This window comes from Ostrinia furnacalis, unplaced genomic scaffold, assembly GCF_004193835.3.
Source record: "Ostrinia furnacalis isolate ACB-3 unplaced genomic scaffold, ASM419383v2 OfSCF0207, whole genome shotgun sequence".
In the NCBI taxonomy this organism is placed as follows: Eukaryota; Metazoa; Arthropoda; class Insecta; order Lepidoptera; family Crambidae; genus Ostrinia; species Ostrinia furnacalis.
The window spans coordinates 722,850-736,315 of record NW_021130446.1 but is presented as its reverse complement, the minus strand read 5'-3'; the positions used below and the strand labels follow the sequence as shown (position 1 = coordinate 736,315).

Genomic DNA, 13,466 nt, shown 5'->3' with positions numbered 1-13,466 from the left:
ATAATCTAAAATTAGTTTTTATTCATAAATATTTTTAAAAATACATTTCTAAAATAACTATACGAGTAAATCACAACAAGTAGTCGACCAATACAATAACTAAGAGTACCTATAACCTAATTATTCGTTGTTTATAAAAACCATAGTTTCAGCCATTTCCTAGCATGACCTATCCTTTAGATTTCAGACGATTTCAGGTGTAAGGTTTCTTTAATGAGTAACAACTAGTATAATCTAAAATTAGTTTTTATTCATAAATATTTTTTAAAAATACATTTCTAAAATAACTATACGAGTAAATCACAACAAGTAGTCGACCAATACAATAACTAGAGTACCTATAACCTATGTCTTCTACGAGCTAAGCTTAAGGTAGGTATATGAATGATACCAATAATACCTACTTAATATTATTTCAAAGCTAAAATGATGAAAGTATATTTCATCGTTGTACGCTATGTGTATTTTTATTTGTCGTTGTACATAGTGTAAAGAAGTGCAAAGTAGGAATAAGATCTCGTCAGGATCTGTAAAGAAGAAAGTTCACGGTAATGTTATGTTTCGTTAACAATATGTAACTATTGTTGTTTTAAATTATATTTACCGATGAATAGGTCACTAAAGATATATCCGTGAAACCCATCGCTGTAAATGCGATTGGTTTTTGTGCTCTGAAAAATAGTTTGATTGATCAATATCAGTGTCTGATGATCTAGATGTCAATATTAAAGAATCATCAATTAACTACAGTTATTAACTTTAATTTAGATCAAACACTACGGTACTGCTACAAAAAGCGGATTACGTGAATTGGAAATTGATTTTAAGTGCAAAAGTGATACGATTTAATTTTATACAGCTTATTTCTTATGTGCCTACATAAGTTTTTGCTACGTGCTGCTACTATTGATTTGCCTGTTAATTATTTTTAATCGCATCATTCATGTTGTGGTATCTAATTGGACGCTAATTGTTCCCGACATCAGTATGCGAACGAAGCCGCGGGAAAATGTTTGTAATTGGCCAGAGTTGCGGTAGTGGAGTGCTTTGCAAATACGTTGTCTATATCGAGAGAGGGCAGCGGTTGTTGACTGACCTCTGGATAAGGAAAAGCAGGGCGCGGCGGCAGCGGGCGCTGGTCCTGTACCAGCCGCTGGTGTACGCGGCGGCCGCCACGTCCGCGTTCTAAACAAGCGTTTATGTCACTCTCGGAACATGCTCGATATAAGCGCCGGCGCACACTTGTTCGCTATCCTATCGACTATCGGCCGCACTCTTGTTCGTGGGCGTGCTTGTAACATGTGCAACTATAAGCGCCGCCCGTTCACTTGTCCACTGCTGGTCACATAATAAGTACTTTTTTTTATTCATGCTTGTGGCTCGGATGCACTCAGCCACCGACACATTATAAATGCAATAAGACTAATTTACACTAAACATGTGGAGGCAGTTAGTGGCCAAATGAGCAAGAGTGCCTAGAGAGCTGAAGAGTCTTTACCGTTCAAACGAAGTTTGAATTTGCAATACTACTTATTCACATGTAAACTATAAAAAAATACCATGTTCGCATAGCAACTGAACGGAAATTAATAAAAATTATTCTTCTAATAAATAAGAAATTGGCATTTAAAATATGCTGCAGTAGATGTAACTTGTTAAACAGTTCTAACAGTTAGTTCGTGATATAAAGTATAGTTGCCCGTATAATACTGCACACGCAGAGCTTGCCTGCTTTACGGCACATGATTAAAGCTCCGTATGTGCATGAACGTAGGTGCTTTAGCATTCGATGTAATTTTGTCGTTTGGTGCACCTTTTGGTTAAAAATATTTTTTCTTTTTATAATTTAGTATAGATCCAAGAATTTCTCATTCTGGTCACATCAGTTATCGCTCTATCTCCTTTCCTTATCTGGGTACTTTCCCTGACTGAATGCCGAGTTAAATGTAGCATCAATGTAAATAGCTGTCATTGTAAGTCGGATACACTCACCGCGTGCAGGATGTCGTCCGCGTACCAACACAACATTCCAATTTGAATCAACGCTGACCCTAAAAAAAGCTTGTTGCTGATGTCTAAAAACGGTTCCAGCAACTGAAAAAGGTAAATCACTGTCTATTGTTCAGCTCTAAGATACAATGCTAAAAGGAACGGTTTATATACCTAAATACGAACTCATTTTCGTCGGTGACGAAGCAAGAAAAGTTCTACTTCACGATCTGCAAAGCGCTACGCAGCTAAGTTACTGGTGCGTTTAGAACGTACACTAGAGTACAATATTATAACTGAAAACGTAGAGATTACGTACGACAATGGTGAATACGACGCAGCAAATGTTGACGGAGCTAAGAATAATGTTGACCAGATTCGAGAAAGAGAATGCAACTTCCAAATCGTTGCAGTATCTGCAAACAATGTGTAATTTTAATTCATTCAGTTAAGTATAGAGAAATATTATCATATTGCAATTTTGCAGAAAATTACTTACTTACCTACTTAATATTATGAAAAAATTATATGAAAACTAAAGAGCTTTACTACGAGGTTTGACCAAATTGTTTTTAATTTACTTGCCTGATGAGTCGTTGATGGAGCTTAATACTCGCTAAAATGTCTCTATAGTTATCTTCTTCAGTCTGTTCCATAGTTGCTAGCGTTTCCAAGCGGCGCTGTAGCAGCCGCAGAAGGAGGCCTATGTGGCTCGCCATGCCAGAGAACAGCAGGTCAGTGCCTACCATGATCCAGACGCAGGTTTGTCCTGATAAAACACATTAATAAATTAATTTAAATAAAATATGACAATAATTGTATGATAAAATTTTGGTGCAGGCGCATAAGGTAGAGTCTTTCTGTTCGGTACCCCAGCCACGTGAGTATAAATCTTAGCTTCATTTTACAGTGTAATAAAAGCACAACTAGGTTGTAAAACAAATACAAGACGCGATGGGATCATTATGGCCCATTAATTATATGCCTACCTCCGCGAAAGTAGTGCAAAAACAATGTCCGACTGTGATATCGTGCATCTAATAATCTTATCACGTTTTTGTTGTAAAGTCGTTGGCATTATAATCAAATGCTTAAAGTGGACTAATTGCAACATATCACGATCTCACAAATCAACACTACTCCTGTTCACTTTGATGATGATGATAGTTGTTTTTAGATAATTGTATATAATTTACTTTCACTTTTTCTGTGCCAATAAAACAAATATTTGGATCTCAAATTGATGTTCAGTTTTTGTTGCAATTTGTAATTTTATGGATGGGCGTTTAAATAGCTGTAGTCACCGTAAAATTATAAGCGACACGTCTTGTTAGACATACCTATTTGTTTGTGAATTGCTTGGAGTATAAATTACCGGCAAATATTTCGAAGATGTAAACGGCGACATGCGCAACCGGCTGATGTTTATCGAAAGGGTACCATGAGACCCAAACGTAGCCCATTTCCACGTCTTGTCCTTGCCAAACGCGGTATGCGTACACGATGATTGGAGTCAGATTGTAGAACCAGACTCCTAACACGTTTATTACAAAGTACCCTGCGAAAAACACTAAATTTTAATCAATAGTACCATTTTATCTGGTAGAGTCACGTGTAATTAATTTAGATTTGGACAATAACTTTAATTTTATCTCTGTGTTATTTTCTTTGTTCAGCTGTGTAGACTTGTAATTGTTTCCGTTTTTTTATCCAAGAATTCGTGTAGCAAACACTCACATTGATGTGCAATACGTAGCGCAGTGAGACTTTTTGCTTTAATGACCGTAGCATCGTCATCGAGGGGAGACATAGGCCAGATTCCTGCTAGTTCACTTATCAGTTGCTTGAACACGTCCTTTTTGTACCATAGCGCGAATACTTTTGCGATGCCTGTTAATTTTAAATTCAAGGTTAAGGTTGGGAACATTATGTTTGACTTTTGTCTTTTTAATACTAGCATTTGGGGGATAATATTATTATTAATATTGTTTTACTTTATTTACAAAAAATCACTTTCTACTCACTAAGAGCACCATAACCAAAAGTATGAAATAACGGCACAACATCTTCTACGTTGGGCGAGTTGGATAACGTTAGACCGATGTACACAATCTCGCTGAAAACGTGATAGCAAATGCTCATCACTGACAATACCAACATAAACTTCTGCGCGAAATATGACGACGCATTCTTTGGCTCCTCAAAAGACAGACCAATGCGCCTCATACAAAAGGTATTTAATGTCAATGATTCTGCTATTTCCCGTTTGGCCTCGGAAAGCGTTATGTCGGACATTTTTGACCTGGATTTCCTTTGGTCACTCAAGTGGGATGGACTATGTGATGTCTGTGTTTGACAATGATCCTGACGTTCTGAACGGTGCTTTTAAAATGCAGTAAATGAAAGTGGTGTTTGCTACAGTCATAAATATAAAATCAGTTAATAGTGGATTGTTAGTACAAATAAATATTTAATTGGTTTCAAGCGTCTGAAATGGGCGTACCTATCGGAAAACTTTGAAACTTACAGTTCAAAACTTGTATGATAGACAAGTCTGATGGACGGAGCTTCTTTCCTATTATTATCAAATGAAGAGTTTGAAAAATTAGTAAATTTTTAATATATTTAATAATTGTATCCATTGATTTAAATCAAACTTATACATTTAAAAGGAATGTGGTTGAAGTAACTTGATTTTGAAAGTAATTTAAATGCATATTATTCTATCAACAATTAAAACGAAAACTGCCTTTGATATTGCCTGCTATGGAAATGCTCTCAGCTCTAATCTAATGTAGATTAGCTTTCAAGGTGTAGCGTGTTATTATTCTGGGAAATAAAAACGGTTTAGATTTAAAATTTCATTAAGTTTTACAGCTATACTCTTGCCAATTGAATCTAATACAGAATAATATTTACATGGGTAATTAAATTAATATCTATAGTCTTTAGATCAAATACAAAAGTAAGTAAGTACAAGTTAAATAAGTTAATTAAACTGAAAATGACAATCATTACGAGGTACCGTAATGAGATAAGAATTAGTTTCCATAGTGTCGTGATATAATTGAGTAGTTACATGTGTACTTGCAATGTTGCGGTACTCCGATGCGTCTAACACGCAAAGCATTTAATTAGAATCTGATGAGCTGGGATTTCATTAGTATAGTGCAATAGATTATTTAGTAATTATAGCAGCGCGGGAACACTGGGATCAGAAACAAAGCGCAGCAGCGAGTTTATACGCCAAGGAACTATAACACTATGCACATACACAATATGTACATAAGACCGCGAGAACCTAGCGGTAGGGTAGGATAATGGACGCATATTTTATTCGTTATCTAAGATGCATAATCGCTGATACCGCTAATACTATTCAAGTCACATTCAATCCGATACTCAAAGGACTTATTTTTATTAATGTTTCATGTCGATAGCCAATGCTATAATCAATATTATTTTACGTTATACGAGTACTACAGTAAACATATGGATAAATCAATTTTATTCATTAGCTGTTAATGGCTTCTGGATGATTTATGTTTGATATGTTCAACATTTGCATTCAATGATTAAATGCGATTGTCAATAAGTATGTTCCATCAGCTGCACTGTCGTGTTGTCAGCCTAACGACAACGATTGCATTGCGGCAAACGAACCATGGCAAAATTGTTTAATGGGCTCCTCGAGGCACATCTCGATCGAAGATTGCTAGCGGTAATCCATCCGGATTCCGTTCAAGGCTTTGCTGGTGAGACGCACACGATAATTACTTTTACGATTGTCGTGCGAGACGAGCTCTTATCATACCTATATTACGAGTATCAAATACATTTATTGCTACTCATAACAGTTTTAAAATTACCGTGCCTTGTCTATGTTGACTCATAAGACAGCTTTCCTTGACCTTGTTTACATAACCCTTACTTACTGCATAAGTTCATATTTTGTGTCATATTTGCGATTGTTAAGATCGTTGGTCTCCTTTTTGGTATAATAAAGTTTGCTAAGTTCTTTATTCACTTTGGACTCCCATGATTTTACCACGTTTTGTTTATTGTTCAAAGTCAAAATGTCTTTATTTGTATGTATAGATAGACTATTAAATAGAACTTACAAATCTTCAAATATTTTGCTCTTAAATAAACTCATAATCTCTTTTTACCCTACCAGTATACCTGTACCTATGAGGAGATAATGATACAAGGTATGGTAAAAAGAAGTAGAAAGAAAATAAAAACTCCATATTATTAACAGAAGTATAGTAATAGCATTTATTTTAACTTTATTTTTCAAAACTTGTAATAGCTAATAATGCATTTTACTGCTCAAGTAAGTGTTAAACAAAAACAATGAACATGCAATTTCATTTCATTAAATTTTGATTGTGCTGGAGTGCTATAAAATTACTATTTAAACAACACGCTTCTAAGAAAGCCACTTAAGTAAGCAACACGAGTCCCGATGTAAATGCTGGCTAAATAGTTAACCTTTGGCATCGAAGGTACAATTGTTTTGTTGTATTTGGGTTGTACTTACTGCGTTCGGGTACCAGACTGTCATTAGTAATATGCAAATTATATGTATTGGAGCCACTACTTTTCTTTTTTATTTGATGCTAGTTGCAGCCGCGGTATCGTTGTCATTTTTCTATAAAAAGCGAAGATGAAACTTCTTGCGGCGATCATGCTTTTTTGTATAATTGACTTTTTTCAGTTATGGGCGGGCATCGACACGAATTAGAGTGATTTAAGATTTTCCCGCTAGAGATCGCGGTGTTTCGGCAAATTTAGCACGCGGCCCGCGGTCCGTGGCGCGCTTTACAGTTCGCCACCGTTACGCAGCGATTAGGCGGCGCACGCGCGTCGCGCGCTCCCTGCGCCCAGCCCGCCTCCGATGCGACTGCACCGCAATCACGACACGCAAGCACTTCAAAAGTTACGATACACCCAATTTATCATACAGCTACTAAAATATGCTTCATCAGAATTATTACACACGATTTTCTATACTATAACTCATTTCGAATATGTATGCTTCCTTTCATTAATCCCAACTAATATTATAAATGCGAAAGTAACTCTGTCTGTCTGTCTGTCTGTCTGTCTGTTACGCTTTCCCGCTTAAACCTCGCAACCGATTTTGATGAAATTTGGCATAGAGATAGTTTGAGTCCCGGGAAAGAACATAGGATAGTTTTTATCCCGGTTTTTGAAACAGGGACGCGCGCGATAAAGTTTTTCTGTGACAGACAAAATTCCACGCGGGCGAAGCCGCGGGCGGAAAGCTAGTTTATAATAAAACATTGCCATCTCCATCATCAAATAAATTGATACATAGGCATCATCATAGTAAAAACAGAAATTAATTTATTAATTATTAAAAGCCAAATCTCTCTTAAAGCTCAGTCGGTCAAACAATCAATATCAATTAACATACTCATGTGTGCCGTTGTTTTGGTTCTGTGTGTTTAATTGTCTGAGAGCAGCGCTGGCAGTTACAATGTGCTGACGCATCATCTGTGCGGTACTAATGTAGAATTAATAATGGTCGATCTCTCCGAAGTAAAAGTGCTACGTATTACCTACCTATCAATGTTTGGACGACCGACCCAGTTCTATTGACGAGTGGATCGCCGGCGCCCGAGCAAAAACATCTCCGAGTGACTTCAAATAAAAGGTGTGAAAACGAAGTGAAACCAGCACCGTGTCTATATTACTATTCCAAATTGGGATTTGCGATTTAAATTATATTTATTTATTTTGAATTCCTCTACCATGGCTGTAGCTACGATGATTGATGATTGAAGTGATTCACTTACCATCAGGTGATCCGTCTGCTCGTTTACCTCCTGTCACATAAAAAAAAACCGGCCAAGTGCGAGTCGGGCTCGCGCACAAAGGGTTCCGTANTATTTAAATAAATAAACCCTTCTGATCACGTAATATCAGTAAATAAAAAGTTTTTAAAATTAGCAATAAAAAACGCGCCCGTCACGCTCACGTTTCCCGCGCTTTTTTCAAAACGATATCATGTTTTTTGTATTGAGTTTGACAGATCTTTGACGTTTGTTAGTGTTAAAGTAATGTAAGTAACCTCTATGGTTATAGTCACGGTTAAAATAAAGTGGTACAACCCGTGCAACTCAGCCTAAGCTTGTAAAAGTTTTTCAGGAACATATCAAATGAACGATATTGTAAAAGTGGCGGTTATAATGTACCTTCAGTTCTAATATAGTTTGTTAGCGACCATAGTAAACTGTGTTCTTTGATGTGTATATTGATTGATTTAGGTTCATCAATCTTAGCCATTTAAGTGACTTCGTGTATAATTGTTTCCTATCGACTTTTTATGTAGGTAGGTACACGAGCACGCACTGCCTAAGAGGGAGGAAGGAACTCGAAGTTTGGCGAAAAAATGGTTAGATAATGTTGGTAATATTTGACGAAGTGGTGGCAAGGCGTGGTGGTGGCAGCGTGGTGGAGCGACCAGTCAGTCGTGCGAAGATGTGGCGGTGGGCGGTACTGTGGCAGACCACCTCGTTGCTGTTGGTCGGAGGAACCCTGGACTTCCGATATTTTACCAGTAAACAGCATTTGCCCTCAACTCAGGTAAGGATGTGCAAGTTCAAAACAGCGAATTCCTTTACACTGTGACAAATGGACTTCGGAGTGTCAGTGAAAAAATAAAAGTTTTATTTTTATGTGTGTTTAAATATTGGGGTTATAATATTAGATACCAGGGTTGGATTAAAACAACTATAAATATTATTGTCATAAAATAAAATAACTTATTGCTTATCAGATGCTTTCTCCTCATTAAAGTTAGTTTAATTTTTTTATTGATTTAGCTTTTTAGCGTGGCTTTAACGATATACTTACATAAAGAGGCGCGTTATAACAAACACACAACCGAACACTTCCGTGTGATAGTTTTATACAATTTTAGAATATAAAACGAATTAGGCATTACATTGTGTTATCGAAAAACATAGAAACTGGAAATTCCCTGTTGTATTGTATGTTTTTTATAATCTTCATAACTTAAAAAAGCATTTAGCTTTTTTTAATAGAGCGTCGTGCCCGGTCTTCGTACAAGTTTCATTTTGAGAAAAGGGTTTAGAAAAGAGAAAAAGTATCTACAAGATTAAGAAAATCTCATCAAAAACAGAGCCTAGTTTAGGAATTAGCGGATGGTAAATAGACGCTTAAAGTTACTCTGTTTAAGTAAGTAGAGAAAACGCCGAATGTCATGTTATTATATGCACTTCATTGCCATAAAATGAGTTAGGGCCACAAAAAGTTACATAGGAAAACCAAAGGGAAAACATAGGTACATACCTTATTTTGTATAATGTTATTGTTACACATTTCAATTCGATTCAATAAAGTCGCATAACTCATTCTTTTATGTGATTGGGGGATGTATCACAGCGATTACCATCTCGATTCGGAAACAAAATGAAATGTGTTGTAAACAGTTTAGTATTTACAAGATATCATTAAAGTGATTTAAAAACATGCAATATCGGCAGCTAGCCAGATACGTGTAGTCCTCCCAAAAAAATATGCGTGTATGTACACCTACTTGCAAAGTAAGTGGTAGTGTTAATTTATTTATGGATGCTTAATTACTAGTGACAAGTGAAAGAAATCGCTGTGTATATCGCGATACAAATGCAAGGTATGATGGATGATTAATGACAGGTAATTGTAAGGAAACCGAAATTAAATCCAATTAGAGCTAACTATGTTTGGGTCACGAAACCATGTTTTTTAAGTGCGTTATCACAATTACACAAAAAGAAGTAGATGCTACTGTATTTACGTTGTAAAAATTGTTTTTTGTAATTTTTAAACATGATACCCAAAGTAGGTACATATTTTATGACATACACTCAAAAACTAATTGTACTAAAGTGATGTTAACTTAATTTTCCAGTAGGCCATTTTTGTAAACTGATTTATCACATAGATCAAAAGGTAGTACCTATTTTCATCATCATCATTTCAGCCCTAAGACGTCCACTGCTGAACATAGGCCTCCCACAATGTTTTCCATGTTGATCGATTGGTAGCGGCCTGCCTGTAGCGGCATTGGTACCTATTTTATACTTGTTTTATTTAGTTCCTAATCGTCAAACGCTTTCATTGTTTTAATTAAAATGATCGTTTTGTGTAGTCACGGCGCATCGAAGCGAACTTCATGTGCAGCGAAAATGCATTGTTTGCACGCCTCAAGCGAGTTAATGAACTTAACTGCATTGTATTATTGCTAGTTTAAAACCGACTGATGCGATAATATCTTAATCTGATAGTGATTATATCTTTTTCCTGCCAGCCCTCACTTTTTGTTTCAGGCAAACTGTTTCGACTCCTCTATACTGGTTGACCGACATGGCAGAGCAGTTCGTGAAGGTAAATACAAAATAACATTATAGATTATATACTTTTAATGCTTTATTGGCAATAACCGTAACCATGGCACTTCACAGGGTGGCGTCCTAAGCCAAGCAAGATACAGACTCTCCAACCAACTTCAGCGACGTATCCCACTTTTCCTTTATTGAACACCAACGAAATTATGGCTCGTAGAATCGACCGTTTGTTGCCGAACGCTGAAGATATTGTCAAAGAGCACGCCAAACTGGTACAAGATATCAACAGTCTGCGACAGGTGGTATTCGTATCGCCTTTAGTAGAAGAAAACAGGGATTATGATGAGTCTATACTGCAGGAAATTATCGAAATATCTACTACTCCAAGACCTTTACCAAAACTGACGAGTTCAAGGGCGCCACCGAAGCCTACCAAGACGAGTTCGATTCCGATAATTTTGCTAGGAGGTGCGAGCCAGCCAGATGTGGTAAAAACGCAGCCCATTCGATTCACTAAACCCATCAGTTTAGTCGGGAGCTCGATTTCACCTCTGATGAAGCATCCGTATCCGTTTGTTATGCACGGGTCATCAAGTAGACCGTATAAGTACTGCATGAATCCAATGCACATGATGTTCACAACAACCCAGAAGCCAAGTTTGTTACAGCGACTACTGAACTCAATATTACCCCGAGGTAGATAGTACATTAGTAGAGTCCGAAATTTTAATCAATCATTGTTTTGTGATTGGTATTTACAAATTGTTAAGTTATTTGGCGTTATGGAGACACAGGCGCATTAATATGCTGGCATGTAATAATGCGTAACTGTTTCGCAATGTTGCGTTTATATTATACGTTTCTCATAGTTTTTGTAGACTTGTAGATGGTAATACGCGACGCGGAAGGCGGTGGTTTCCCGCAGTTGTTTCGCGCGCCTATTACCCGCGCGTAGTGATGCGGCGATATGCCGCGGGCGCAGAGACGCACGCGCGATGTCGCTCGCGTGTCATACTTCTATCTAATTACCGGCGCCGATTATGTATTGTCTTTGTTTTTACACTTTATGCTCATCGAAATGGAAAAGTTGAACGCCTTATGTGTAACTAGCTTTCCGCCCGCGGCTTCGCCCGCGTGGAATTTTGTCTGTCACAGAAAAACTTTATCGCGCGCGTCCCTGTTTCAAAAACCGGGATAAAAACTATCCTATGTTCTTTCCCGGGACTCAAACTATCTCTATGCCAAATTTCATCAAAATCGGTTGCGAGGTTTAAGCGGGAAAGCGTAACAGACAGACAGACAGACAGACAGACAGACAGACAGACAGACAGACAGACAGAGTTACTTTCGCATTTATAATATTAGTTGGGATGATGCAATAATTTGAAATACGTTTATAGCTCACTATTCCCATAATGGTCTACTTACTTATTGCCCTCTTAATTTTTCAATTCAATCAAAATCAAAATAGCAATTTTTTCAAAAAGTATAATATTTTATTATTTTTTGTGTATTTTATGTATTTTTTTAGTATCGCCTGTTATTTAGCATTATTTTATCAGGATATACCGCTTAGTTTAAAAGTTATTACGTTTTCTTTACAATAAGTGGAAGAAAAAAAAATCTATAAAAAATCTCAAAAATTTTTTTACCTCTTTTTTGTCGATAATAATAGGTCTAGTTTCATCTTTTTTCATATGTACACTTTAACGTGACTCACACTGTATTGTCGACTACGTACATTTTATTATTTTCAAAATATACAAAAACTTGAAATGTCCATAATATAAGATACGTAACTAAAATTACTATTTTTTCCCCTAGTTAGGTGTGACTGTAGTCTTAATTATTAAGCTTAATCTATTGAGTCTTGAAAAAGGTAGAGCAGCATATTTGTCTGAAAATATGAGAATTATTCTGGTCCTTAGCAACTGAATTATTATCTTAGAGTTAAGTACTTCGATCCCCATATTACTGAAATCTCTACCATATAACTGTGTCTAGAGGTAGACCAGTTATATGCATTACCCCTAAATATTAATTCAGGACACGTGTTGTAAAATTAAATAAAGTATTAATTTTAAGTATAAAACAAAAGTTTGTGATTATGTGAAATGAAATCGTTTAACAAAAAAAGTTTGCGGTAAGTAAAAAAATACGACATAAACATTTGATGTGATTTTCGAATATTTTGGACAATTCACATGTTTTACATTGACACTCTATTATTACTACATATTATATGTCCCACATTATAAGTGTTGCAAATAAGACTCTTGTTGTTACATTGTGTATTCTTTATTTTTCCCTTAGAATTAGATTAAAAAGACTTGAAACAATAATTAGTTGATACTTTTTATTCACTGTGAGCTTTAACGAACTGTTTAATATTAACGGTTTAATAGTTCTTAAAACTTTCTATTACTATCGTATTAAGTACCTAAATAAATACAGCAGCAGGAAGTAAACTAACGCCCGTATTCACAAACATTACTATGAGGTCTCACAGTGCACGTGGATGCACGATACTAATCACAGAGCTCTATTCAACGCTGTGCGTTCGATTTGCTGCTTCACTTAAGCAAGTATCGTTTGTGAATACAAGCGTAAGTAGGTACATCTTATAAGTTGGTTGTAAACATACATTAAAGTATATGGGTCATTCCACAAAAATATGTCAACTCTTAGTCCGCGCCACATTTCACATGAAATATTTGTTAATATTTTATTCCAAAATTGTTAAATAACAGCTCGCAATGTGCTTTATTCATCACCCATTTATATTTTTTGAAACTATTTTTAAAACATCTTAAATTCCTTTTGAATGACCCAAAACGTCATTCCCTAGGCATGTCCGTACTCCAAAAGTTNTATTTAAATAAATAAACCCTTCTGATCACGTAATATCAGTAAATAAAAAGTTTTTAAAATTAGCAATAAAAAACGCGCCCGTCACGCTCACGTTTCCCGCGCTTTTTCAACAAAAAAGTTGGAAAACCTGTTGGGCGTGGGTGGGCGTGTTCCATTGAAGTTCAATCGTTATCGATAAAAAAAAGTAAAAAATTGTGAAGTCGACAACATAGGCGTTGCATTATT

At 36.2% G+C, this 13,466-nt stretch overlaps 2 protein-coding genes across 3 annotated transcripts; one reads left to right on the top strand and one right to left on the bottom strand.

The window, feature by feature from the left end:
- Positions 1–93: 93 nt before the first annotated feature.
- LOC114355792 (odorant receptor 4) lies at positions 94–4,378 on the bottom strand. Of its 2 annotated transcripts, XM_028308821.1 has the most exons (9): positions 4,014–4,284; positions 3,727–3,879; positions 3,365–3,547; positions 2,575–2,758; positions 2,309–2,405; positions 1,993–2,094; positions 1,097–1,185; positions 605–671; positions 315–527 (listed from the first exon to the last, which is right to left on the bottom strand). In XM_028308821.1, exons 1-9 carry the CDS (start codon positions 4,282–4,284, stop codon positions 468–470), a joined length of 1,206 nt encoding a protein of 401 aa, XP_028164622.1. In that variant the 3' UTR covers positions 315–467. The 2 variants fall into 2 exon arrangements, with proteins under 2 accessions (XP_028164614.1, XP_028164622.1); XM_028308813.1 differs by lacking the exon at positions 1,097–1,185 and having other exon boundaries at positions 94–527; positions 4,014–4,378.
- Positions 4,379–8,081: 3,703 nt separating this feature from the next.
- Positions 8,082–11,545, top strand: LOC114355807 (uncharacterized). The gene is made up of 3 exons (XM_028308831.1): positions 8,082–8,604; positions 10,353–10,410; positions 10,488–11,545. The coding sequence occupies exons 1-3, from the start codon at positions 8,422–8,424 to the stop codon at positions 11,072–11,074; spliced, it is 828 nt and encodes a 275-aa protein (XP_028164632.1). The 5' UTR covers positions 8,082–8,421; the 3' UTR covers positions 11,075–11,545.
- Positions 11,546–13,466: the final 1,921 nt, after the last annotated feature.

Coding starts and splice junctions, on each gene's coding strand:
- LOC114355792 (XM_028308813.1), bottom strand. CDS start 4,284: ATGTCCGACATAACGCTTTCCGAGGCCAAACGGGAAATAGCAGAATCA. Junction 672..1,992: donor CGGACGACATCCTGCACGCG/GTGAGTGTATCC, acceptor ACTATTTTTCAG/AGCACAAAAACCAATCGCAT. Junction 528..604: donor CTTTAGTGACCTATTCATCG/GTAAATATAATT, acceptor TCTTCTTTACAG/ATCCTGACGAGATCTTATTC.
- LOC114355807 (XM_028308831.1), top strand. CDS start 8,422: ATGTTGGTAATATTTGACGAAGTGGTGGCAAGGCGTGGTGGTGGCAGC. Junction 8,605..10,352: donor AGCATTTGCCCTCAACTCAG/GTAAGGATGTGC, acceptor TTTTTGTTTCAG/GCAAACTGTTTCGACTCCTC. Junction 10,411..10,487: donor TGGCAGAGCAGTTCGTGAAG/GTAAATACAAAA, acceptor GGCACTTCACAG/GGTGGCGTCCTAAGCCAAGC.